General features: G+C 34.4%; 3 protein-coding genes and 1 non-coding gene across 7 annotated transcripts; 2 read left to right on the top strand and 2 right to left on the bottom strand.

The window, feature by feature from the left end:
* Positions 1 to 1029: 1029 nt before the first annotated feature.
* On the bottom strand, positions 1030 to 5236 carry LOC144557996 (putative xylan O-acetyltransferase 10). 3 transcript variants are annotated; one of them, XM_078306688.1, is made up of 6 exons: positions 4982 to 5236; positions 4473 to 4707; positions 3112 to 3289; positions 2772 to 2971; positions 2128 to 2286; positions 1030 to 1530 (listed from the first exon to the last, which is right to left on the bottom strand). In XM_078306688.1, the coding sequence occupies exons 1-6, from the start codon at positions 5163 to 5165 to the stop codon at positions 1191 to 1193; spliced, it is 1296 nt and encodes a 431-aa protein (XP_078162814.1). In that variant the 5' UTR covers positions 5166 to 5236; the 3' UTR covers positions 1030 to 1190. The 3 variants fall into 3 exon arrangements, with proteins under 3 accessions (XP_078162814.1, XP_078162821.1, XP_078162829.1); XM_078306695.1 differs by having other exon boundaries at positions 4473 to 4709; positions 5002 to 5236; XM_078306703.1 differs by having other exon boundaries at positions 4473 to 4709; positions 5008 to 5236.
* A 2106-nt stretch (positions 5237 to 7342) lies between these two features.
* On the bottom strand, positions 7343 to 13371 carry LOC144557989 (histidine acid phosphatase family protein). The gene is made up of 11 exons (XM_078306677.1): positions 13196 to 13371; positions 12315 to 12402; positions 11516 to 11812; positions 11092 to 11250; positions 10281 to 10421; positions 10110 to 10166; positions 9618 to 9756; positions 8714 to 8818; positions 8109 to 8308; positions 7841 to 7879; positions 7343 to 7692 (listed from the first exon to the last, which is right to left on the bottom strand). The coding sequence occupies exons 1-11, from the start codon at positions 13312 to 13314 to the stop codon at positions 7516 to 7518; spliced, it is 1521 nt and encodes a 506-aa protein (XP_078162803.1). The 5' UTR covers positions 13315 to 13371; the 3' UTR covers positions 7343 to 7515.
* Positions 13372 to 20051: 6680 nt separating this feature from the next.
* On the top strand, positions 20052 to 25058 carry LOC144557975 (uncharacterized). Of its 2 annotated transcripts, XM_078306661.1 has the most exons (11): positions 20057 to 20235; positions 20353 to 20455; positions 20609 to 20896; positions 21002 to 21160; positions 21436 to 21576; positions 21690 to 21746; positions 22426 to 22564; positions 23513 to 23617; positions 23986 to 24185; positions 24460 to 24498; positions 24692 to 25058. In XM_078306661.1, the coding sequence occupies exons 1-11, from the start codon at positions 20099 to 20101 to the stop codon at positions 24800 to 24802; spliced, it is 1479 nt and encodes a 492-aa protein (XP_078162787.1). In that variant the 5' UTR covers positions 20057 to 20098; the 3' UTR covers positions 24803 to 25058. The 2 variants fall into 2 exon arrangements, with proteins under 2 accessions (XP_078162796.1, XP_078162787.1); XM_078306670.1 differs by lacking the exon at positions 24460 to 24498 and having other exon boundaries at positions 20052 to 20235; positions 24692 to 25011.
* Positions 25059 to 26026: 968 nt separating this feature from the next.
* Positions 26027 to 26130, top strand: LOC144566641 (small nucleolar RNA Z103). Its single transcript, XR_013515242.1, has one exon. It is a non-coding gene; the product is annotated as a small nucleolar RNA Z103 (small nucleolar RNA).
* Positions 26131 to 27874: the final 1744 nt, after the last annotated feature.

Below are 27874 nucleotides of genomic sequence, written 5' to 3'. Positions count from 1 at the left end.
ACCAAATATCTTCATAAATCATGCATTGACATACAAGATTTATAATTTTTAAAACTAATTATTAATATAAACTGAAGCAGACAAAACATAATGAATAATATATGCATTTATATAATTTATAAAAAAAGATACTAAATTAATTCAAAATTATATAAATTTTATATATAAATACATCATAATTTTATGAGCGTCCAGATATCAGGAGAAAGTGGGAGGGTTATGAAGACGAGTTTGTATCCTCTGAGGTATTGCAGAGGATTCGTGCCAAGTTAAAAATAACGGTTCAGATCTAGTAATTGTAAAAGATTCCCTTATCAGGTATTGGAGAGGATGTGAATTCTATGGCTAACATAGGGGCTAGGGCCCATTAGGACCAATTTATTAAAATAATTAAATTAGTTAAATTCGCTTGTCTTTTATTTAGAGTCAGACAAATCTTCAGATGTTCCGATCAGACAATTAGATTCATAAAATAAATTTTACAATTTCAGAGTTTCAGATGTTCCCTTATCAGTTTAAAATATTGATTCAAACATGCATGTCAAACTACCTTTCAAGCTGATTTCAAATGATGTAATTCATCGTAATTGACTTTAAATTGGATTAATTATTTTATTGACCTTCATAAGTTTCATGTATCAGTATTATATTTTTTTTTAATTACTTATTTTGTGTTTTGTACAGCGCGTAACATGCATTAATATTTTATATTTCAGATGGGTTTTATATTTGCTTAAAGACTTGGAACTTGAAATTAAATTGGTGTTTAATTTGTAGATGTTGAAGAATCATTACACCGAATGCTGCTCTGTTTCTGCTACAGAAGATTTTGGGCCCTTAAAACATGAATTGAGACTGAGAGAGCAGATTCTGTCAATTGAATTCAGACCCATTTTATATCCCATGAACTCTCCCTCTCCGCTTGTCCATCTAGAGTCAGTCTAGTCTAGACTGTAGAGCTAGCGAGGTTATGTAATACATATTATATATTGATTCATTTCATTTCATTTCATTTCATTTCAACGCCTCTAACACTTGTAATATACATATATTATATATATATCAATTGATCAGAAAATTAATTTGAGGTACACTTAAAAACCTAAAAAAAACAAAAGCAAAACACACACACACGCTAAAGAAAGGAAAGAAAAGAAATAAATAAAACACTTGTGCCACCTTTTATTTTATCAAGGAAAGAATAACTTGGCGTACAAAACTTCATTCCACGTATCCTGAAGACCGGGCAAGCACCAATGGTTGCAATCTGCATAGCTACGTGGATTAGCAAGTTGCTCCGGTGTCAGTGGATTCCATTGTTTTTTGTATATCTGTGTGTGCGCGTCCTTACGGTACTCCGAGAGTTGTGTAATGTTAAGCACAGTCACGGGTACTCTCGAAGCACTAAAAATCTCCTTCAATACTTGCATCATGCTCTTGCTTGTGCTCGGTCCCCAATAAGTCGGGTTGTCGATTGGGGTTGTTTGGTTGTAGCAGTTCCCACCTGCCTCACCTCCCCAATCTTCACTCCTGTATTGCAAATTCACAGGTAAATTAAATTAAAATAATAATTGGGTCGAGGTTTATTAATATGTGTTCATTATCATTAAAGACAATTGAAATTGTTTCTGGTCTTTTGCAAACTCTTCAAGAGAGAAACTATGGTACTATGCATAGTGCAGATTGGTACATACTATGGATCAATATCTTCATTTCCAAAGTTCAAACAGTTAATATGAACCGTCTGACATGATCGTCATATGAATATGTACTAGTACTTGCAGACTAGATTTCACATTTTTTAGAATATTTTTACTATTTTTTTAGATAGGTAGAAAACTACTACTATTAAATGGTTTAGAATCATCTTTAGATCAAGTGATTTTCTATTTATCAGAAAGAAAATATTCTAAAAAATATAAAATTTGATCTACAAATACATAGTTACATGGACATTGTGTTGAACGGTTTAAATCGACGGTTTGGACTTTGAAAATTGAGATATTAACCCATAGTACGGACCAATATGCGCTATGCATAGTATCGCAGCCTCACTCAACTCTTGAATCTTTTCATCAAATAAAAAAACACTCTTCAATATACATAAAATAAATTGTTTCAGTTAACCTTGTGTGAGAGGGTGACATGGTGGCAAAGAAAACACGAGTCTTGGTTGGATCGACATTCTTCTCCAACCACATCACCAATCTCCCCAATGCCAATCTGTATGCATCCTCGGTCTCCATCTCTGTTATGTCCTTCGTCTCACTTTCAAATGATCCCCTCCTAAAAATTTGCAAGGACAAAGTTTGAATGGATATTGTTATTTACTTATTTGTATTTCTTAGTGCAAAGATAATCCTTCAAAATTAAAACTAATTACAAGGAAATATTGGGGCAAAGCATTGTCGGGCACATAGGTCATGAGCACACAGAGATGCACATTTAAAATCAGAAGGATTCTTCTTTCAATTTGAATCAAAGGGTGTCACCTTAGCAAAAATCAAACTTAAATAAATGCAACAATGAATTCTAACAAAGTTTCAGTAATTATTCAATAGCATGCAATCAATAGCAATGACTCAAATAGTTCCGCCCTTTTTCGGATGGTTATTTAAGGTGTTCCCTTTGATGATAAATGAAATGTTCAGACAGTTATTTAATACGTTACAAAAACAAAAACAAAAAATAGAAAACAAAGTAACTTAGAAATCTACTGGGTGATTTAATTAATAATAATCATAAATTAACTTCAAGGGGGAAAGAATTACATAATTTTCATCTTGGCTCCGGTCATCCACCATAGATAGGTATTGAACACCAAAATATCAACTCCTTTCCAATATTTTGCATGCTTATTGATTGACCCAGCACGAACAATTCGATCCGTGACTCTGTGAATAACAGCATTGTCCGAATTTGACTCGACCAAGAATGGAGCCCAATAGAACTCGATTGAAGCATTGTATTCCTGAAAGAATTGAACTAATCTTAGTATCTGAGATAAGTTTCATTTAGCAAACCTTTAGACTTTTTTGGGGTATAGTGAAAATCAGTGAACTTGAAGGGTTATAAAGGTAATCAATTCAAGAGTGTGGACCGCAACATTACCTTGGCTGTGAAAACAGTGAGAGAGTCTCCGTTGAAGGTTTCCCAGGACTTTGCGTCCTCTGGAAGGACCCGGTGCAGGAGGCACACCATGGACACAAACTGTCCTCGGTTCAATGAATCCCCCACATACATCAAGCGCTTGCCTCGGAGCATTTCCCACATTAAAGTCGCGTTGAAGCTGCCAATTTGAAGGTGATGCCACAAATTTGTAAAATGATATGACAAAGTGTTACAAGATTATTTAAAATTCTTCTAATTTCCACAAGAACAAAGAGGTGGCCACAGAAGATCCAACCTGTGAGGTGGTTTTAGTTAAGATAAGGTAAATATGGTCAGGACTCAGGAGTAATATAACAGCTAATAAATAAGTGGGGCCAGAACAGGACCACATTGCTGCAAAGAGTCAGACAAAATAATGTGGAGTTTGGGAATTTTGGTGTGGCACAGATTATAAGTTCCATGTGAACCACAAAAGGCAATAACAACATAATCACTTAAACATTTGCGCTTTGTACCTACCATATTGATTCAAATAAAAGCAACAATAATTTATGGGTAATTGGGTATACAGATGAGATTTTGCTTTCCATACAAGAGAATTACTAAATCAGAAGTATACATCATATAGCAACATATAAATTAAAGACATTCCATATCTAAAAAAGTCATACCAAATAAAATTACATATATATATATATAGAGAGAGAGAGAGAGAGAGAGAGGTTATAATGGAGGAAACATTTTTTTTTAGCAGAAAACATCTGCCTTTGACATTAGCATTGCGTATATTTAATAGCTTGTCAGTTGTAAGTTTCAATCAAACTACAAAGATTACTTAAAAGTGATTGAAGTGCATATGATATACAGACAACAAAGAGTTATCATCAAAATTCAGAAACCAACAAGCTGACTAACATGCCCACCAAAAAAATATCAAGCAAATTATAATGAGGTAAAAAATCACAGAATTTATGATGTGTCCTTTGACATGATCCCACAAGCAGAAAAGAAAAAGGTATCTGCCGTGCTCTTATTAACTTAGGTTATCTATCATTTTAATATGTACCTTTGCTTTTCATCTGTGAAAAAGTGGTTCATCAACCATCTGTTTCCAACTTTCCATTAATTATATCATGTACCTTTATTTTAAGAAAAAATAGCCTAACTGCTTTACCAAATACCAAACCTTGAAAAAATTTAATATACCTTAATTTGCAATGAAAGGTATCCTGCATAGCCTTACAAACAATGAAAGTATTAATTGTCACATAAGTAACAATTAATTTATTTGGTGAATAATAAAAGTTGAATTGAATTGAATTGCGTGAGATTGCAATTAGAGGTAGTAGTAGCCTAGGTACCTGGGAAGAGAGCAAACATTAGGTTGCCATCTCCAGTGCTGATATCCTGTGTCAGGCCGGCCGTGCGTTTGACATGTCAGCTGAGGCTGAATGTACGGGCACTCTTCCTCTGCATAGAAGGGGCGTGCCACCTCATCATACACCCATCGCCCCGCAAAGATGTCACAACTACTATTTCCCTTTCCCTTTCCCTTCTCAATGGTGAATGGAAGATTGATCGCATAATCATCCTTTTCTATATATGAAAAACATCAAATCTAAATTAATATTGAATTGAGCTTACTAGTATTTAATTGATAAATTGTTTGAGAAAACTTTCCAAATAGAATAGATCGCAATTTGTAAAGACCGAAATAGCTAAAGTCTTAAAATATATAACAATAATTAAAAGAAATAAGAAATGTAAGTTGAATACAATTACTAGTTACTAGTAGTACAATTGAAAAGGTAATAAATAAAGTAGAAGAGAAATTAATTAAATTGTTGGAAGGGAAGGGAAGGGAAGCTACCTTTTAGATTTAGATTTAGATTTAGATTTAGATTTAGATTTAGGGGTGGTGTGGAGGAGGAGGGATGGCGGAGGAGGCAAGTGAAATCCTGAAAGTAGAGAAGGGTAGCGAAGGTAAGGAAAGATAAGGTGAGGAAGTAACTCCGCTTCCTTCTATGGAGGGGGAGGGGAAGAAGAGCTTTCATCTCTCTCTCTCTCTCTCTCCTTGTCTTCTTGAATGTGAAATGGAGAGGGGGTGCGGTGCATGCTTTCTGGCAAGTGTTGCAAAGCAAGATATGGAAGAGAGAAAGAGAGAGTTATGGAGAAGAAAAGACAGTGAGAGTGGTGGGGTCCCAACTCCCAAGACAGTCTTACTTGGTCTTTGTCGTCCCATTCTCTACAGTAACTCAATTTTTTTTTTATTTTAAAATTTGTACAAGGACCGTTCGATTAACATCCGATTTGGATGGGTCCTCTCCTCTCCTGGCCCAGGGGCCTGGGCCAGGGAGAAAATCTCAGCAGTCTTTGTCGGACCAACACAACACTAGTTACACTACAACAGGTGCGGTGCAATTTACACATCGCTCCTTCAGATAGTATCAATTTATCACAACATACAACCCATTTTGACCAATTTTGCAGTTTCTTACTTATTATTACATTAATTACAAAAACTTAGCAAATATACAAAGAGCTTTTCAATTTTCAATTTTGATAAAGGTAAAGCTCCAAAATAGCACCATCAGTCAATCTAGAAAGGATTATGGGGTTCCTAAAACCGATGAATTTGAGTCACTAGTGGGAAAAGTGTGATGACGCGTTTTCATTTGATGGCAGTGAAACGACCCCACTCAGGCACTCACCACTCACCACTCAGACCAATATATGACAGGGTTTCAGCTCTCAATTTTATTCAAAAAGGTTTTTTTTTTTTTTTAAAGTTCAATTTTATAACTTCGATCTTTAAATTTTCAAAAATTCTAAATAGATCAAGAAAAATACATTTTTAGAAAATTATTAATAATTCTCTTACAAGTATTATGTCCTGTTTCCTTTTTTTAAAAAAAGAAGAAGTTAAATATGAAGTTATAAAATTTATTTTCAAGAGCAAAACTCAATAAGGACAATTAAAAAGGATTACGAGGTTTGAGGGGGTCGCCATGCATAGTGGCCACGCGGCAACAAGAATCCAATGGGGCTCCGTATTTCCTTAACAAATAATTGAAGTAAATGAATTTTTTGTCTTTTGATTACAATAAAACTCAGCAGCTTTTCCATTAAAAAAAAAAAGAGGAGGAAAATTTCTCGTGTGCCCATATAATTATTTAAAATATTCAATTTTATCATAAACACCATAATATTTAATATTCTTATAAAAATACAAAATTCATTTTTTTGTTAATTTTGTTTTATTTATTGTTTTAAAAATAAAATAGAGAATAATTAATATTGGGCATTGCAAGTAAATTATTAGAGATTGAGTTGTAAAGTATATTAATTCCCTTTTTTAATTAATTTGCAGATTGATTGCATGGGAGGCTGAGGTTGAGGCTCCCTTCCTTTGTTTGATTTTGATATGATTTAATTTGTTGACTGCTTATTAATTGACCGACTACTCTCCAACCATTTTCATTTAATAATAATAATAATTGGACGTGGTCATCTTAATTTGTTTGGCGACCATTGCTATGCTATATCCTATATATATATCATGTTCACTACTTAATTTCCATCAAATTAGGTCACATGGTTTTCCATTGAGAAATCTTTAACAATTAATTAATTGTCTTACAACTTAATTTCTCCATTCATTAATTGCTTAATTCAATAATAATTGAGGAGAGTGTTTTTTTTCATTAGTGAAGCATATCATACAAGTTAGAATCAAGAAATTAATCAGGCTAAATAAAAATAAAAATACAAATACAAATACAAATGAATTAATCAGGCTATATGTTTTGGCGTCATCAGACCCAGTGTTTGGAAGAAAAGATAGTGATTTTAAGATGAATATCATTTTTAGTGATTTAGATCGACAGTTTGAACTTTAACAACAAAAATATAAAATACGATAAGACATAAAAAAAAAAAAGAGGTATTGAAATTTGTTTAATTTGATTTAGTTGAATATCGATCAGTGGAAGATTATGACAAGTAATGGATCAGAATCGTTAAACAATTAATGTGTTCGACCAACGGCAAACATATGATAGTGAAGAGATATGATATTGGGCTTTGATTCATTTCCTTTTTTAATTGCTCTTGTTATTTTTGTTTTATTCCAGCCTTGTAAAACCCAGTACATATAATGAGCTGGCATGGATTGGTTAGACATATATTTCAGTACAGAACAATATGACTAAAAAACAAGGACATATATATAGTAGGAAAAGAGGAGAAAAAAATATATATGGTGCCTGGTTAACATAAGTTTTTCACCACATCGAGCGCTATTCAACCTTCCTAGTAAAATAAAAATAAAAAAATCTTGAACATGGAAAATCAAAATTTGCAAAAACTTTAAATTGGAAGTATTCCAATTTAATCAACATGCTGTCAGAGCTCAGATTTCTCTTGCTGAGGTTGAGAAGATGAGAAAAATCCACTCAGAAAGTTGAAGAATTTACATGACCAAGAGCAAGGTTTCAGCACCTCCACAACATCTCCTACCGCATTTTTAACACTACATATGTTGTCAAACTCGTGCTTCAGGAGGGGATCAACAACTCTCTCCTACATAAATTAACAAAATTAAAAGGGCCATAAAGGTATTTTCACACCAATCATCCAAATTTCTATTTCTATTGGAGAGAGAGAGCAAAGGTCAGAATGAGTGGGGTTCGAAATGAACTATTAAAAATGAAGAAAATAAGTCGCGTACCTTAAATATTTCGAATGGACAGAATTCTGTGCCGCAGGCCTGACCAAATAATATAGAATAATAAGAATCATATTATAGATATGATAAAAAATAAAAATCATATTATAGAATATTAAGAATCAACTGTAAACACAATTCCTCTCCACACTTCTGTTCTGATGAGCCTTTTACATATTTAATTGGAAAATCTGAGATCATACAATCAAATTACTATAATAAGGGAGAAACTTTAGAAAACACTTTTGGCTGACTAGATTGTTGATCTCACCGGTAATGAAACAGGCACTTCATTGTGAAGAATTTGAACATGGTATGAGATGTTCTGGTCTGTTTGCTTGCTACGACACTGGTACAAAACGAGTATATTGTTCCCAGCAAAAGGTGCAATTGAACTGCCCCTCCAATTTCTCTTCTGAGGTGGCTTTGGAGGCAGGTCCAGCGATTCTGATCTTTGAATTTTCTCGTACTCTTCAATTGAAATAAAGATAGAGAATAACTGCTTGTTTGATATTAACTTATTCTGTAGTAAATCTCAATTTCTTTTCTTTCCCTATCTTCAGCCATAAATAAATGTAAATCATATAAAATACCAGAAAACCGTGAAAGAAACCTGTTTCCCACTACCGGATCCCATGTCAATACCATAACTGACCCTACTTATAAATGTGCCACTACCGTACCAATAGCATGTACCTAAAACCTGGACGAAGGTTGATTCAGGTTTCTTTCTGACAATTTAGATTTTTTTTTGCCTAAAGTAGGTTCAGGCTGCTTAATTTCAAATGCACAACGGGTCAGGTTGGTCTTAGGTCCCTGATGGGGTGGGTGAGTTGTACAACAATTTATTCAAAACCAATAAAATGAGAAGCACACCATCTCCTTCAAGAAAGAGACCAAGAAGGCAGCTGAAAGGAACAATTGTTTCTGCATGTGCAAACCGGAGCTGTGCTCTCTCATACATCCCACCTGGCAGGTTCTCTACATATGCAACAGTTGACAGAAATTGTTAAAATTCAACAAGGAAACAAAACATATTAACCAAGTTCACAAATTACAGGCCTGATATGTACTGAGCAAAATACCACTGAACCTTTCACATTTGTACCCACATTGTCATAAAGGCCTGAATAATATACAACGAAACACTAGAAAAACAAAAAAAATTAAAGAGGAAAAAAAAATATATATATATATATAAGGGAGTAACGCTTCTAAAAGCCCAACCCCCCTCCCCCAAACCTATATCCCCACTCAATTTTTTATTGTCATCAGTTAATACAGTCAATAATCACTTTTTGAAGGAAATGACTAAGGGATTTTTGTTTTAAGTTGATTCTTTTGTCAAGTTTATTATTCAAGGGGCATCCTTTGGATGACCTAGAGCCAGAGTAGTTTAAACTAGATTGATCTCTCCTTTGTATATGAAGTGCAGATATCAGCCAAATCCCTTTTCATTGGTCAAATTATTTTCTTTTTGTGAAAGAAAATGATGTGACATGAAATAAGTATTCGAAACAAGCAACGATCAATTGTCTACTGCCGCAATATGATAGAACAATTTCTTAACTAATTATCTATTTTGCAGAAAACTAAAAATAAAACTTTAAATATGACAAAACAGAAAGTTTAGGAACATTTTAGTCATTTTTTTAAAAAAATAGGCAGTGTCATTGATATAAATGTATGATTGAGTTTTGAGGACAGGTGGTGGAGCTGCTGGTATCACTTTTAACATAGAAGGTAAGATCTAAAAATCAAAGAATAAAGGTACTGGTACCTTCATTAGCTTGGATAGCCTCTTGCATTGTCTGAAAAATGTCTCGTAGCAGAGGCACTCCCATCCAGTAATTAATGGATTTACCATAGCCTTTTAGTAGAAAAAACTCCAAGTCATCTGTCCACTCAAGCAGAAGAATCTAACAAAGAAAAACAATTTGCATGTCGAATTTGCAAACACTAAAAATCTGAAAAATGTCTGCATTGTTGCATGGATCAGCTTTTGATATTGAGGTCAATAGCACATCTCCTAGATACTTAATCAATTTAATTGGGCAGATTCAATGGGCCACCGGACAAAGGAATTTCTTGTCATAATCTTAATATAAATGCTCAGAAATCAACTTATAAAAACTCAATATTGGTATGAACACATAGGAGCAACATTCGCATGACATCACCAAACCCTGTTATCTCTTTCTCAGAATGAAATAATACTTAAATAACAAAAACAAACTAAATGACAATATCAATGATAGTGCTTATGATGTACTTCTGTTTCGCTGAAAAGGCCACAGGCTTGATCAGTGATGTCCAACAAAGATGCTTGCTGCAAATGTTAGAAAGTATGATTTGACAATCTGATAAGGATAAATTTGAAAGAAGTTAAAGTCAAATTGAAATACATAATACTAATGCAACGCCAAAATGAAATATCATTCACCTGCTTGCAGAGAAACCAAAGGGAGGCGACATCCTGCCTTTTGAAATTAAGATGATGCCTAGAGATAAGTGCAGATGTAATCTCCTCTATGATTGGTTCTTTCAACTTCTCAACTTCAGGCTCTTGACTCTCCCTATAACTCTGAAATGTTCGATGGTGCTATAAGAATCTATCTTGTGTCAATGAGAAATTTGATTAAACAACTTGAGGCTTTTTAAAGAAGACAGATAACCCACAAAGTAGCATGAAGAGAAACAAACGCACTCAGTGTCACTGAATAAATTTATACAGTTGGCAAATATTCTATGAAATATACAAAAAAAAACTTCTTTATAATGATCTAGACTGTTGAGAAATCCAGCACAATAAACTATAGAGTGCACGTGATCCATCAAATTCATCTAACACTGTTGAGAAATCCAGCACCACAAACTATAGACTGTTGAGAAATCCAGTACCACAAAAAAAAAAAACTCCTTTTTAATGATACAGGGTTGGGTCAACCAGATGGAAACGCATTGCAAATTCATCAAATTTGGTTCTTCTTCTTCATACATGCATACTGGACCTAGTTCCTTATTTTACATGTTTTCTAATGAAAAATACTGGGATATTTCAAATTCAAACCATTTGTCCACAAAACTAAAGTCAATTGCTGAATGGGTTGGGCCAGACCCAACCACCTCTAGGTTGAGAAATCCTGACATGAACTCAAGAGCTTAATCCATTCGATCAATCTTAACCAGGCCCGTTCAACAATTAATAGAACTAACCTAACTACATAACAAAAACAAGGAAAAAAAATACTTACCTTGTAAGTTGCACAATTGTCATGAAATCGGAGTTTGTAATCACTTGCACGGCTCTCACTAACCACAGAAAAGGCACGATGCTTTCCCGGCCCAAGAGTGCCCTTTCCTAAAAATAACCCTATACCAAATGCCACTGCACTAGCTGCTGCCCTAGGAACCTTCATTACATCCATGCACAAAGTTACAATATTTTACAATTTGTTTTTCTTTTTTGTATAAATATTTTATTGCGCATCTCTTCATGGCTAACATGTGCTTGTTTGGGGCTATATAGTTGCTTGTGTGGAGTATTATTCAAATATATATACATATATATAGGCGTACTTACCATTGTAATCAGGTACATACTGGTGAATCTGTGAAAACAGCTGAAATTAATTTTGAAATTTTCTGAACAAGTATTTGGCTCGAGGAGGTGCTCACCTGTGTAGCCTTTATGGGGTAAAGATCGGGGTGATAGTCCCTGCTAAATATCTCCGGGAACCGGTCCCTAACTCTGAGCGAGAGTCTGTATAACTCTTCTTCGCCCAAGTCAATGAGCTCTCCTCCCTTCACCCGGCCTTTCCAGGGTGATTCCCATCCCCGAATCCAACCCGGGATTTTGGGAGCTTCAAATCTGCCTTCATGGTTTGCCTCCTCTACAAGAGTTGCCAACCGGATTGCCAGCCTGTCAAGTTCCTTGATCCGCTTTTTGGTTGGAGAACGGGTCCCATGCCTTGCCTGTCAGAAATTCAAAAATGGAAAAAGTAAATGGGCATGCCATTACCCACATGGAAAAAAGTACCACTATAACCCTTTTTTTATCGAAAAATACCGTTATAACTTCTTGACAGAGCATACTTTGAGTATTGCCTAAATGGCTAAAGTGGCATCCAAGTACTGTATAAATTTTAGAAGGAAAAACCCAGGATTAATTTTAGCGTTTCACAAACTAAATCCTTGTGCCAAATTAAAAAAATTATTAACAATTAGCCGATTAGCTAGCAAAAGCACAAAAAACAAAAAGAAAAGAATTAATAAAACAAGAACTTGACCAATAATACATCATTCTGTCAGAAAGTAGGTAAAAAGAATCAGGTTGCACAATCGTTGCTAGTTTCATTACATACAAGTTGCAACCACCACAACCTATGGTAAACCTTGGATTGGTTCAAATTATAGAATGAGCCTAAAGCTGATTTTGAGATTGTAAAAAAAAGGTTAAGGATCAAGGAAGACTAACCACAAGGTTCAAGTGGATTGCTTCGCACCCATCTGGTATTGCAGAAGAGAAAGAAGCAACATTGCTAGTATCTCTTGACACATCATACCTACAATGAAGAGATAAGAGTAACTTATTTCCAATACAGCTAAAAGGCCAATGATTATGAAGGAAAAAACTGTAGCATGGAACATTGTTGATAACACAAATGTTACAATCTCAATACCAATGCCTTGTACTAATATAGAAGCTGAACAGGGCTGAATCTGTTTTGGTTTTGAGCAAATAAAACAAGTAATGGAGAGATCAAGTATGTTTGAAGTTGAGAAGAAGAGTACATATAGCTTCTTCTCCAAGCAGATTGATATATGTATTTATTATCTTTTGTAAAGGCATATGAATAATGAATGGAGAAAAATGAATGAACAAAATATTTCTTTCTAGTATATCGTCTTTTATCATTTTACTGATTTATCTTTACTACTTTAGAATTAGTTTGAATTTAGTGTTAATTCCTTTCAATTAGGAGTAGAGTAATAAAAAATTTGAATGATGAAGTTTGTGGGTTGATGGCAACAAAGAGAAAGGATAACCATTGTTATTGCGATTAAGCACTAGAAGTTGAATCATTGTGGGGCTGGGAGGGGCTGGGATGGGCTGGGCTGGGCTAGCCTAGTATAAATGTTAACACCGTACGTTTAACCCCAATTGAGAATTTAGGGGTAAAAAAAAATGTAAAGTGAAATGGTATGAGGTGAGATAGGAATAGAAGAATGAAATCTTTGGTTATGGTAGTGGCATATGGGAAAATCAATCGATTCTTATTGTTCATGAATAGAATAGAATAGAATAGAATCAAAAGGGGGAGGAGATGAGAGAGAGAGAGAGAGAGAGAGAGAGACCTGGTAACGGTGGAGACGTGTCGGCGGACGTCGAAGGGGTTTAACGGTGGAGAGGCGTCAACGGAGAAGAGAAGAAGAGAGATGCAAAGGAGAGTAAGAGAGGAGACGGCGATCTTCATGCTCCGATCCGATCAGCAAAAGAGGAGAGAAGAGGAGAGGAGCGGAGAGGAGAGGAAGAGAGTCGAGTAAAAGGTATACTAATACTAGCTATTTGGTAATTAGCAGCAATAGCATGGAGCCACTGCCATGGAGATGGAGGTTGATGAATTCTAAAGATTAGAATCTGTGTTACATTGCGTCTTTATTAATTATATTATTATTAGTACCGTGAGCGTACGTTGCAACAGGATATCATAAAATTAGATAGAATATAAAGAAGAGGAGGGATCAAGTTACAACACTTGGAAGTTACAATAAAGTTACAACATTTATTTTTTTTCATTTTCAAAGTTCAAATCGTCGATCCAAACCGTTAGATATTCAATCTATATTAAAATGTGCTTGGATACCAAATTTTACATTTTTTGAAATTTTTTTTCTATTTATTAAGATGGATACAAAATTGCTGTTTTTTAATGGTGCAGAATTTTAATAAAAACAGCAATTTTGTACCCATCTTAATAAATAGAAAAAAAAAATTCAAAAAATGTAAAATTTGGTCTCCAAGCACATTTTAATATAGATTGAATATCTAACGGTTTGGATCGACGATTTGGACTTTGAAAATGAAAAAAATAGATGTTGTAACTTTGTTGTAACTTTCAAGTGTTGTAACTTGATCCCTCCTCTATAAAGAAACTTTTTTTATGACATTTCATTCAGATTTAAGAAAATATATAAATCAAAATAAAGAAAAACACAAATCACAAAAAAAAAGAGATAAATAATAAATAATAGTAAAAAAATAACAACAAATTAAAAATAAATGAATCAAATATAACATGACAAAAAATCTTGAAGTATCATTATTAGTGTGATCTTCTTAGATGTAGTTCAATATTTTTGAAATGAACAAAAAAATAATATGAAAAGTAGATTTTAATTGCTCCAATTAAAAAAATATATAATAAAATTATAAATGCTAAATGAGCTCTTGTTTTATCAAAGGTGAGAGATATTTTTTTTGGAGACCATACTGTCATCTCTCTCCGAAAAGAAAACTAATAAAGCTGAAAAATTGAGATTAAAGAAAGATACTGGTCAGTGCAAATAAAGGAATTATTTTGGTTTCCAACATTTTTTCATATTATTTCAAATTCTCAAGTTTCAATTTAACAAAGAAACTCAAAATGTTTTGTTACTTTTATTTTTCAAACAGTTTTAATTTTTTATTTTATTTCATTGTGTACGGAAGTTTTACTTTTACTAAATTTTGACTATGATTAATTTAAATGAGTTGTATATTTTTTTTAAGATTATAGTTATATTGTTAGAATAATAATAAAATATTTATCAGACATCCTAAAACATCCTGTTCAAATTTATGTTGTTAAATTAAAGTTTTTAGAAGTAATTAATTTATTTTAGGTTGTATGGTTTTCACTTTATTTTTATTTTTCTACATTTTTCAAAAGTATGCATCCAGTTTAATTGATGAGATATGAAAAGCCATTCTACTGATTTGTACCAATATAAATCTGATCATGGTAAGCGCCTTTGTTATTATAGGATCCTATATCTTCCTCTATTGCATTTTGTGTTTATTTGTGAGAACAACATCGCATTTGACAATGACACTGAAAGTAAGTGTTACATTCCGAAATTTTAAAACTTGATTAAATTTCTAAATTGATCATTTGGCTTAAATAAAAAGTTTAATTAACTTAACGATCGTTCAGAAATTTTCTGACCGACTAAAACGAAACTGAAAATTTCGTAATATAAATAATGTATGAAATTACGTATAATAAAAATTAGAGATTTAATGGAATATAAAAAAAATTATATAAATTGAGAACGAATTATTTGTACACATAAATTATGAAATTTAGAATTCTTGTTTATTAATGAATTATGGAAGTTTAATTAAATAAAAATATATATATGGAGATATACAATTGATATCGAATGATTCGAATCTTCGAATAGAGAAATAAAAGTACGAAGTATTCATGCGAAATTAATTGCAAAATTTTATGAAACTTCGACTCGATTTTTACAAAGTAAATGCACCATGAATCAATTAAATGAAACTATATTAGAAATTCATATATTGTGAACCATTGGATCTAATCTAGCACTAATCTCAAAGCAGCCAATTTAAACACTCCATCTCTATTTCTCTCCTCTCCTCTCCTTCTCTACCGTGACAGAGCCCCCCCTCCAACCCAACCCGTCCCCTTCCCTCTCTGTTACGCCAAAACCAGAGGGGCTCCGCCCCCTCCCCTCCTCCGTCGCCAGCGAGCCACGCCGCGCCCCAGCCCATCTCCCTCTCCTCCTCTTCTCGGTCCGACCCACCTGACCCGCCAGAAATTCTACGCCCAAAAACAGAGGCTCCGCCTCTCCCCCTTGCGTCGCTGCCACGGCTACCCCACCGGCCGCCACCCCACCCTCTCCTCTCTCTCCTTCTCGGTTCAGGAAACCCCAGCCCGCCCCCTCTCTCTCTCGGTTTCTGCCTCCCCCTCCCCTCTCATGAAACCCTAGGAATTAGGGTTAAGAGGTGCTGCCTCGGTGCTCGATTGGTGCTGTCCCGGTACTTGGAAGTGCCCCTTTCATGTGGTGCTCGCTGATTTTAGACGGCTGCAAGGCGAGACGAAACCCTCGAAATCGACCGTTCTCCTTTGACATCCTCTCTTTCGGTTAATTTTTAAATTAAATTATAAACTTCTTGAATTGTGTCTGGATGAACCGATTAATGTCGTAGGATGTGAATTTGCTAGTTTTCGAGTACGGGTTGTTGATTTTCCCGACTCGATCGAATTGCTCGAATAAATTAAGTATAAGGGGTTATATTGCAAAATGATTTTATTAATGGTCGGAATTGTAAAATATATGACCATAGTGATTTGTATGAATTAAAGGGAATTGTAGTTAGGATTTTGTAAAGGGGATTATAGTTAATTACACATTTGCTCGGGTTGTTGATTTTCCCGGTAAATGGTGCTGACTTGAGGCTTGAGTCGTGTTATTAATTTCTGATGTGCCTGTTCTGATCTGACCTGTGGCTTGTCTCTGTTTTGCTGGTTTTATGGTGCTGACTTTGTGTGTGTACCAGCCCTTGACTTGACAGGGACCAACACTGTAAAAAAAATTGAAATTGAGGGTTGTTTCGTGCAAAATACAAGCCTTGGGAATTTTGATAAAAATAAGGGGTATGAATTGTAAAATATAAGGCCTTATATGAGTTGTATAAAAATAAGGGGCCAACTTGTAAGATGTAAATTGTTTGAGGCTATGGCCGGCCTATGCATTAGAAATGTTATAAATGGACTGGGAATAAATTGTGAATTGTTAATTAGAGGCGTAAACCTTTACTAAATTATGAGTCTTTAATTAAATTGAATTGGAATAAAATAATTGATACGTCCAATGGACCAAAGTGTAATAAGGTGAAAGTTTATATAAGGGCCGACCATATATATATAATTTTGGAATTGAACTTGAATTAAAATGATTATAAATGAGCCGAAAGGTATAAAAGAATTGACGAATTGAAAGACGGCTTTTGGAATTTAAGTTGTGATAATGTAACCGAACTAAACCAAGTAAACGTATAATATAGGTGTAGGCTCAGTCGAGCAAGATTTCGCGAGGCAATTCGAGAAGCTTGATCTTTAAATTAAGCGGTACGCTCGTCATAATAAGGTGCGGGATTCTTGGACTTGTTTGATACTTTATTTTCAGGAATTAAACTGTGTATTCGTTTGTCATGTTGAATATCATTGATTGCATCATTGAATTGTGTAAAGCATTTGCATAGCCCAATCAAATTAAACTCGAATTGATATGACTTGAGTGATTTGCATGCTGGTATGGTTGTAGGTTGTGTCGATCTATTATGATCTGATTTGATTGAAAGTCACCACGATTTGATTTGATATGTATGTGAATGGATTTACGAAGTTAAGCACTTGGATCCAATGAATTTGCCAAGTCGGGCTGTATGCTGACTTGGATTCCCAAGATCCTAAATGGCCTTAGGTGAACGGCCCTCGATATTCCCAGTACCGGTTGGGACGAGGGAGGGTGATTATGTTATGAGATGTGATTGGAAATCGTGGGTGACATGTGTAACGTCTATGGCTCGGTGGCATTCTCCTACGTGTTAATGCATTTGAAAGGTCAATTGAATATTACGACTATTGGAATGATTCCAGAGAGGATTTTCTTTATATGATTCAAACCAGACCTTAATAAACTGTTAAGCCAAGCGATTGCAGATGGGTATCAGATAAAGGGTCCAGCTTGGTTGGCCATCTGTAGGCGTCTGTAACCCTACAGATGTGGGTTTGATAATGGTTCAGCTCGAAAGAACATCTGTAATTGCTACAAGCCCTATTGAATTGAGTTAAGCCAAAATATATGTTGTGTTTGAAATTCATCTTGGAAATTCCGTGAACTGTGTTTCAGGTTGATAAATTGTTGTCGAGCACTGGCATTCTGTTATTTATGTTTATATATATATCTGTTTGCATTGTTATTGTTTGGGTTTCATTGTTGAAAATAGAGTCTGATTGCAAGTCCAATAATCTAAACTGTGGCAAATTTCGCACTGGGAATTTATTCTCACCCCCACCCTCCCGATTATTTTTCAGGTTTATTACACGGAGACAGCGAGTGAGGATATTGGCAATGCATATAAAAGATCCACTGCCTTGCGTGTATATGTGACACCTGATAGATACACGCGGCAGGCTGTCAGACCCGGTGGATTTGGGGTGTGACAGTAAGAGTCTCAATCTTTCTATTTGGAAGATATTTTGAAATTGTTGTTAATTTATTTGGAATGCAGATTTTTAATAAATGTCGGTCAGCCATACAAAGATAACTTCCCTTATTTCAATTATTAGAACATGCACAGCTTTATTAGATTTCTTTTTTTAAGGTGGAATCGGTTCAATTGGAGAGGGAAAAATAAAGAAAGAAACAAATAAGGAAACAAAAAATTATATCACTAAATTTCAGGGTCTGTTTAATTTTAATTGTAATGCATTGTGAGGCTGTATGTGTGGAGAGTATATTTTTAGCTAAATTTAGACTTCTACATATTATTCACATGTATTTAATCAAAAGAAGACAAATTATGTGATTGGAGGGCTGAGATTAAATTTGAAATTTCACCTTTCAATCGTAGCCGTTGGCAGATCGGACACCCAACATGCTTAATAATGGGATGGAGATACATTCTTCTAAATTCTAATATATATATATATATATAGAGAGAGAGAGGAGGGATCCAATTACATATTTTTTTGTGACACCGAATTACACTCTTCATTTTTAAAGTTTTCAAATTTCAAACAGTCGATCCAAATTGTTCAACACGATGGATATGTTAAAATGTGCTTCCATATCAAATTTTACATTTTTTTGAATTTTTTTACTATTTATTAAGTATTTAACAAAATCGCTATATTTAGACCATTGAATTTTTGTACCCATCTTAATAAATAGTAAAAAAATTCAGAAAAAATGTAAAATTTGATCAGCAAGCACATTTTAACATATCCATCATGTTGAACGGCTTGGATCGACTATTTGGACTTTGAAAACATAGGGTGTAATCCGGTGTCACCAAAAAAGATGTAATTGGATTCCTCCTCATATATATATATATATGAGATGAGCTACGGTGAGTTGCGAAGTAAAACGCGTTTCTACTTCACGCCGTATTTTTATTTTGAAAGTCCAAACGACCGATTCAATCTGTTAGATGTGATCTCCATATTGAAATGTGCTTGGAGACCAAATTTTACATTTTTTGGAATTTTTTTACTATTTATTAAGCAATTTTGAAAACTGTTGTTTTTCTGTGAATAGTAAAAAGGCTTGAATTAAGTTATCAAATAAGTTGTTTATATTCTTCGACGACTTTTAATTAAGTTATCAAATTCAAACATAATCGGCTAAAAGGGTAAGGCTACGGTGCTATGGGTTGCATATAGGGCTACCGTGTTATGACTCAATATTCAAGTTTTCAAAATCCTAACGGTCGATCCGAACCGTTCATCTTGTTCTCCATATTAATATGTGTTTGGAGACCAAATTTTACATTTTTTGAAAATATTTTATTATTTTTTTAGATAGATAGAAAATCAATTGATTTAAAAAATTCTGCACCATCCAGATATTTTATTTTCCTTTTCAACTATAGTGTTTGTGTAATTACAAAATTTATTTAAACTTGACGGTAGCTCTAAAACATATTGCATTTTGTTTTTGTACATAATAAATTATATTTGAGTTTGTGTGTTGAGTTTTGGGATATGAATTGAAAGTTGATGGGATAGTGGATGGGGCAAAGCCGAAGGCCCATTAGAAACCGAAGAGGAAGTGATTTGAAATTATGTAGACGACTTATAAGTTAAAACAAAAGAGAGTATGAGCATGCGTGCTACTGAGAGACAGAGTATTTATTGAATTGTGATTTTGTTTTGAGAATAGTGATAGGTGAAGCAGAGTAAAATGAATAGTGGCTACTGGGCACTGGCTAGGCTAGGAGTAGGAGTAGGACCATCCCTGCGCAATCCCGTGAGTTGACCCCTAAAGATTGGCAACTCAAATTTCGTGATCGCTCTGTCATTAGTCATTAGTCATAGATATTAATTAAGTGATCACAGATCATCAATCACTAATTACTATTAATTAATTACACCATAAGCACTTCCCACCCTCTCTCAGTCTCTCGCCGCGCCGATTGGATTGGATCTTTGGAGCAAGATAGACGTCCGGTAAGGTACGTACATGGACATCTCCGTTCACTCTCTTACTCTCCTTAGTTTGTATCTCTTCTCTTTTCTCTCTCTCTCTCTCTGTTTCTTCTCCGCTGACGCAACCGTAAAGCCATTCGATGTCCGACGACACCTCTGCACCGTTACCAGGTATATATGATATATCTCTCTTTCTTTCTCAATTAGTCAATTGGGGGTTAAACGTACGGTACTGTTAATTAATTAATTAATTAATATTTACAGGATTGTATCTCTTATTAATTGTAGATATGATATGTCGACAGATACTACTAGTACTACTACTACTACTTCTTCCTCTTCTGCTAGTGCTATACCACACGGCTGTCAACCAATCCACTTGAACCTTCTGGTCACTCTTCCATCTCTTCATCGATCCATTTTAGCCATTTAGGCAATCCAGTATTGTTCCATCTCTTCATCCATTTTATGTGGGTAATTAATCATTAATGTCAATGACATGCCCATTTATTTTATTATTATTATTTTTTTCAATTTTTGGCAGGCAAGGCATGGGACCCGCTCTCCAACCAAAAGACGAATCAAGGAAGTTGACAGGCTGGCAACCCGGTTGGCAGCTCTCGTTGAAGAGGCAACCTCCGATTCCGAAGCACCGAAAATCCCAGGTTGGATTCAGAAATGGGAATCACCCTGGAAAGGCGTCACGGGAGGAGAGCTCACCGACATGGGAGAAGAAGAGTTGTACAGACTCGCTCTCAGAGTTAAAGACCGATTCCCAGATATTTTTAGCTGGGACTATCACCCCCATATTTACCCCATTAAGGCTACTCAGGTGACGTCACACTCCTCAACCCTACTTGTTCACACAATTCTATTTATAAATGAACAAACATATTGTAAAATATTCATTCTAAATTTCTGCCTGGATGAAATTAAGGTTCCTAGGGCGGCAGCTAGTGCGGTGGCATTTGGTACAGGGCTATTTTCAGGAAAGGGCACTCTTGGGCTGGGACACAATCGTGCCTTTTCTGTACTTACTGAGAGCCTTGCAAGTGACGTCTTGCTCCGATTTAATCAAATTTGTGCAACTTACAAGGTATGTATTTTTTTCCTTTTTTTTATTGAGAGCCTTGCAAGTGACGTGTTGATGAATTTGCAATGCCTTTCCATCTGGCTGACCCACCCAGACCCAACCCTGTATGTTAATGTATCATGTTCATTAAAAGGGAGTAATTTGCTAACAATATAAATTTATTCAGTGACACTCAGTGTTTTTTTTTCCCTCTTCGTGTCACTTTATGGATTATCGTCTTCTTTAAAAACCTCCAAGTTGTTTAATCCAATTTCTCTTTGACACAATCCAACAATTAGGATTATAAGGAGAGTGAAAAGCCTGAAGTTGAGGAGTTGAAAGCACCGATCATTGAAGACATTACATCTGCACTTATCTCTAGGCACCATCTTGATTTCAAAAGGCAGGATGTCGCCTCCCTTTGGTTTCTCTGCAAGCAGGTGACTGATATTTCAATTTGGCGCTGCATTAGTATTATGTGTTTCAATTTGGATTTAACTTCTTTCGAATTTCTCCTTATCAGATTGTCAAATAATACTTTTTACATTTGCAGCAAGCATCTTTGTTGAACATCACTGATCAAGCTTGTGGCCTTTTCAACAAAACAGAAGTACATCATAAGCCCAATCATTAATATCTTCATTTTTTTTTGTTTTTTTTTTTATTTGAGTATTATTTTCTTCTGAGAAAGAGGTAACAAGCTATGCTGCTCCTATGTGTCCATATCAGTATTGAGTTCTTTATAAGTTGATCTCTAATCACTTCTATTAAGATAATCTTCTTCTTCTTCTTCTCCAAAGTCTTTATTCCCAAACAAGTTGGGGTAGGCTAGAAATGAAACCCAACCGAAATCAGAAATACAAGGGCTTCCCAGGAGGTCACCCATCCTAGTACTACTCCTTCCCAATTCGTGAGAGTTTCATTTCCATAAAGAGGTTGTCTTTTTACCACTGGCTTGCCAAGCCTATCACCAACCCTCCTCCTTTTTCCTAGCTTGGGACATGCTGTGTAGAAACTACACACACGGAGTTACTTCTATTAAGTTAATGATAAAAAAAATGCCTTGTCAGGTGACCCATTGAATTTTCCCAATTAAATTGATCGAGTACTGATTGAAAAAAAAAATCAATTACAAATTCTGGTTGACTTGACTATATTGTGACATACCAACACCTCAATATCAAAAGCTGATCCATGCAACAATGCAGCTTTTCTACTACTTAAATATCACAACTTAACAAATATATTTAGTTTTTGCAATTTTGACACAAATTGTTCTTCTTTGAAAGATTCTTCTGCTAGAGTGGACAGATGACTTGGAGGTTTTTCTACTAAAAGGCTATGGTAAATCCATAAATTACTGGATGGGAGTGCCTCTGCTACGAGACATTTTTCAGAGAATGCAAGAGGCTATCCAAGCTAATGAAGGTACCGGTACCTTTATTCTTTGATTTTTAGATCCTACCTTCTATGTTGGAATTTTAATCAGCAGCTCCCCCATCTGTTCTCAAAACTCAATGATACTTTTATATCAATTACAGTGCCTATTATTTTTTCAAATAAAGAATGACTAAAATGTTCCTAAAATTCTGTTTTGCCATATTTAAAGTTTCTCTTAATTTTGCAGCAAAATAGATAAAGAGTTAAGAAAATGGTCCATCACATATTCACATTGCAGCAGTAGACAATTGATTGTTGCTTTTCTGAATATATATTTCATTTCACATCTTTCTCTTTCACAAAAAGAATATAGTTTGACCAATAAAAAAGTTTGGCTGATATCTGCACTTTATATGCAAAAGGAGATTAATCTAGTTAAAACTGCTATGGCTATAGCCTATAGGCTATCCTAAGGAAACCTCTTGAATAATAAACTTGATAAAAAACTTAACTTAATAGACTACCAAAATATTGTAGTCATTTCCTTCCAAAAGTGATTGTTGACCATGTTAACTCGTGATAGGGGGAGGCGAATGCGAATGCGGATCCCCTCAGGTATCACATCTACCTGAGATAATCCCAGCCAAGCAATTTTTAATTTGGGTCTACCTTAGATGCACTGGGGTCTTTGAGATTCGTGCCAGATTAAAATAAACTGTCCAGATCTCATTCTACCAAGTCAGGCACCTGACTAGATCTGAACTCGGGGGTGGGGGAGTGGGGTAGGGCTTTTAGAGGCGGTACTCTCTTATTTATTAATTTTTTCCCTATGTATGACTTGGTGTTGGTTTTTTTGTATGTTTAGTGTTTCCGTGTATATTATTCAGGGCTTTATGACAAAGTTGGTACAAATGTGGAAGGTCCACTACTAGTTTACTTGGTTAATATGTTTCATGGTTGAATTTGAACAAATTCTGTAAACTGATGCATATGTAGAGAACCAGCCAGGTGGGATGTATGAGAGAGCACAGCTCCAGTTTGCACATGCAGGAACAATCATTTCTTTCGGCTGCCTTCTTGGGCTCTTTCTTGACAGAGATGGTGAGATTCTCATTTTATTGGACTTGAATATAGTGTTGTCCAACCCACCCCATGAGAAACCTAAAACCAATCTGACCTGTTGAGCATTTCAAATTAGGCAGCCTGAACCTACTTTAGTTTTGGGTACATGCTATTTGTACGGTAGTTGCACATGTATAAGTGGGGTTAGTTTTCTGGTATTGACATGTGATCCGGTAGTGGAAAACAGGTTCCTTTCATGGTTTTCTGGTATTCTATGTGATTGAACTTTTTATGTGTTCTACCTTTATTTATGGCTGAAGATAGGAAGGGACAAGAAAAATTGAGATTCACCACTGAATAAGTTAATATCAAATGAGCAGTTATTATCTATCTTTATTTCAATTCAGAGTATGAGAAAATTCAAAGAGCAGAACCTCTGGACCTGCCTCCAAAGCCGCCTCAGAAGAGAAATTGGAGGGGCAGTTTAATTTCACCTTTTGCTGGGAACAATATGCTCGTTTTGTACCAGTGTAGTAGCAGGCAAACAGACCAGAACATCTCATACCATGTTCAAGTTCTTCACAATGAAGTGCCTGTTTCATTACCGGTGAGATCAACAATCTAGTCAGCCAAAAGTGTTTTCAAAAGTTTCACCCTTATTACAGTTATTTGGTTGTATGATCTCAGATTTTCCAACACAACTTTTACTGTTTACAGGAAGATAAGAAAAATAAATTTTGATGAGAGAATTAAATATGTAAAAGGCTCATCGGAACAGAAGTGTCGAGAGGAAATGTGTTTACAGTTGATTCTAATAATATGATAATATGATTTTTCTATCATATCTAATATCTGCTGGGATTTTTGTATTATTTTGCAAGGCCTGTGGCACGGATTTCTGTCCATTTGAAGTATTTAAGGTACGTTATGTGATGTGTATATTTTGTTTTCATTATACTTTTTTCTCTCGGCTTGATCCCTGCATATGTGGTGCATAGGACATTTCGAACACCACACACCTGACCTTTTGCTCTCTCTCTAATATAAATATAAATTTGGATGATTGGTGCAAGAAGAGCTTTTATGACCCTTGAATTTGGTTAATTTATGTAGGAGAGAGTTGTTGATCCCCTCCTGGAGCACAAGTTTGACGACATATGTGATGTTCAAAATGCGGTACGAGATGTTGTTGTGGAGGTGCCGAAACCTCGCTCTTGGTTCTGAGTGGATTTTTCTCATCTGCTCATCTGCTCTTGGCAGGAGAAATCCGAGTTCTGAAAAGCTTATTGAAATAGATATTCCAGTAAACCGTATGAAGATCTGGCAAGATCTTTGCAAATATTCTATTATATTCTTTGGAATATATATAGCATATATGTAAAAATAATATTGTAGTTTGTCTATAATGTGTTTAATTATAAGAGATGGTGTGTACCGTACGTGTGTAGTGCCGCTGGAGAGTGAAAAACTTAATTTTGATAATAAATTAATAATTATCATTTATCAGTCTTACTTGTATCTATATCTTGTCAGTTAGGATGTTTACAAGATATTTACTAGCAAGGTTCAGCTTCTCAGTTAGTATATATAATTCAATTTAAACATATATTAGATACATTATGTATCTAATATATATCAGATAATATAAAAAAATTAATTTTATCCAATTATTTCAAAAAATATAAAATATTAATTAAATAAAATAATATAAATCAATTTATCATAAATTATGAAATATAAAATAAATATATTTAAGCATAATAATTAAATTATGTAGTTATATATAGAGAGAAAAAAGAATTGGTATCATATATAATTTTATATTTATTAATGATTTTCTAGGTACGATATAGCTGTTAGTCATATTGTCATCCAACTAGAAAACAAAGATTGTATTGATCGTATTGACTCGTACACATTGAATAATGAATAAACCGATAAAATGATATTTAAAAAGGAAAGGATGAAGGAATGAAAGCCCAATTTCATTCCAGGCCCTGCTGCCCAAGGCCCAATTTCGAATCCCTTCTCATCGGCAGGGCAGCACATCATCGCGGCCGTCCAATTTTCTCTAGGGTTACCTTTATTTATTTTTCTTTTCCCTCATGGCCTCATCTCTAGGGTTACCTTTATATATAAAACCCCTCTCTCTCTCTCTCGCTCTCTCAAGTTCCAGGTCGGCGGTGATTTCTTCACTTTCATTTTCATTTTTGTTTTTGTTTTTGTTTTTGTTTTTGTTTTAAAGTGCGTCGAAATACTGATTACCGTCGGATTATTCGCAGTATCTGCCGTGTATGAAGCGACGCTAAATCAACTATCTATCTATGATCTCATCTCATTTGTTTTTCTTCCAATTTTTATCTGAAGACAAATTGCAGATCTGGATAAAATTCGTACCATCTCCATCTCCATCTCTGTGTTTTTTTTCTTAATAATATTAAAATTTGGATGGAAGTGATGATCCTTTCCCCAAATGATCGACTATGATATTAATCTGCGACCTTTCTCTCTCCTCGATTCGAGGAGTAGACCAAGCCAGATTTCTGATCCATCCAAATAATTTCTCTTATTATTACTAGATTTCTACTATTTCTCTGTTTCTTTCCAGTGATGATATGCTTGGTTTTCTGAGCACCTTTTTTTTTAAGTTTGTTTTTCTTGTAAAGCGTTTTATAAGATGGTGTGACCTTTAATCCACCTTTCTTAAAAGGTCACAATTTAGTCCTTTATTTCAGACTTTTCATTAATTTTGGGTTTCTGATCGGCCATTGAATTTGTATCAACTGTTAAAAAAAAATCAAATCTGACTAATTTTCAGATGCAGTTAAAAAAATATTAGCATATAAGTTATTATTGTGGAAAGGAGGCTAAAGGTCTAAATGAAAATTGAATTTTATAAAAAATGTTATTAAATTTAATTTATAAATTTAGCTGCAAGATGTATTAACCCTAAATAAAAATAATAAAATTAAATTAACTAAATTAAATAATAATTATAAATAACAAGTTCAATAGAAAATAAAATACTTGTGAACAAATTAACTAAACCTATCTCGGCCTCGGGTAAACTGAAAATAAAAGTAAAGATTGGACGACATTTTTTTTAACTCAAAATCTCGGGCGAACAGAAAAAGTGACGCTCGCAATTTGCGATATATTATTATTCATGACAACCGAAATTTTGTTGGTTACCACATAGTTAATTTTCAATTAAATAAATACTATTTAAATCAACTTGTCTCCATAGATATCATTAACGGTTCCTCAGATAGTACATAAAACTAGTTTAGTGCTCTAACTATTCCTGAGAAACTGAAGGTGCACCAAATGGTACCCTCCCTTGATTAGCATGCGCACCAAAACCAAATGGTCTATAACACTAGTACAAGAGTGATTGTTTTTATACTAGTCATGAGTTCAAGCGGGCTGGGTCGAAATTCTCCCTTTTTTAATTGGGAGGAATCATGAATCACCAAATGTCCACCGTATTGAGTTCATTTGCTTGAGTTTGGAGAGTGATATATAAAACTCAAGGTTTAAATGATAAACGTTTATTGTGCGGAATGAATGATTAAAAAACAGTGCTATATATATATATATATATATATAGAGGATTAATTTTGCCCGCCTAGGGCATGCCCTGCCCTGCCCGTCCGTACCCCTGTGCCCGGGGTACTCGTGCCTGAGCCTGGGTATAGGTCGGGTACTCGGGTACACAGGTACGGGCAAAAAACGGGCCGGGCACATTTTTTTGGGCAAATACCCGACCATACCCGTACCCGACCATACTCGTGCCCGTACCCCTATACCCGTCTACCTTTTTTTTAAAAAAAAAAATTCAAAATTCAAAAAAATTTCCCCCCAACCCTTACATTATATATAATGTATATCAAATTTTAAAACACTTAATATATTGTACAAAAACCTAAGTTATATATAATTATATGTAAATATATTATATATACATATATTAATTAAATTTATGCAATTTAAAGTAATTAATTTAAGCAACATTGTTTTAAAATAATTAGTAATTGATATAACCTATTAAAAATAAAATGAACGTTTAGAAAATATATTATCAATTTAAAATGTAAACTAAAAATTTCGAGATATAAATAAATTATGAAACTATATAATTAGAAGGAGAATTTGAAAATAAAATAAAATGACTCGTGTAAAGAAATAAATAAATACATTTGTACTTAGCCGATTAAACATACAAATTTTCGCAAGAATAATTTTTATATATAAGTTATAAATTTTATTTATGTAGGAATTATAAAAATGTGACTT

Source organism: Carex rostrata, chromosome 1 (assembly GCF_964058835.1).
Source record: "Carex rostrata chromosome 1, lpCarRost1.2, whole genome shotgun sequence".
Taxonomy (NCBI): Eukaryota; Viridiplantae; Streptophyta; class Magnoliopsida; order Poales; family Cyperaceae; genus Carex; species Carex rostrata.
This window is presented reverse-complemented; position numbering and strand designations above follow the sequence as displayed.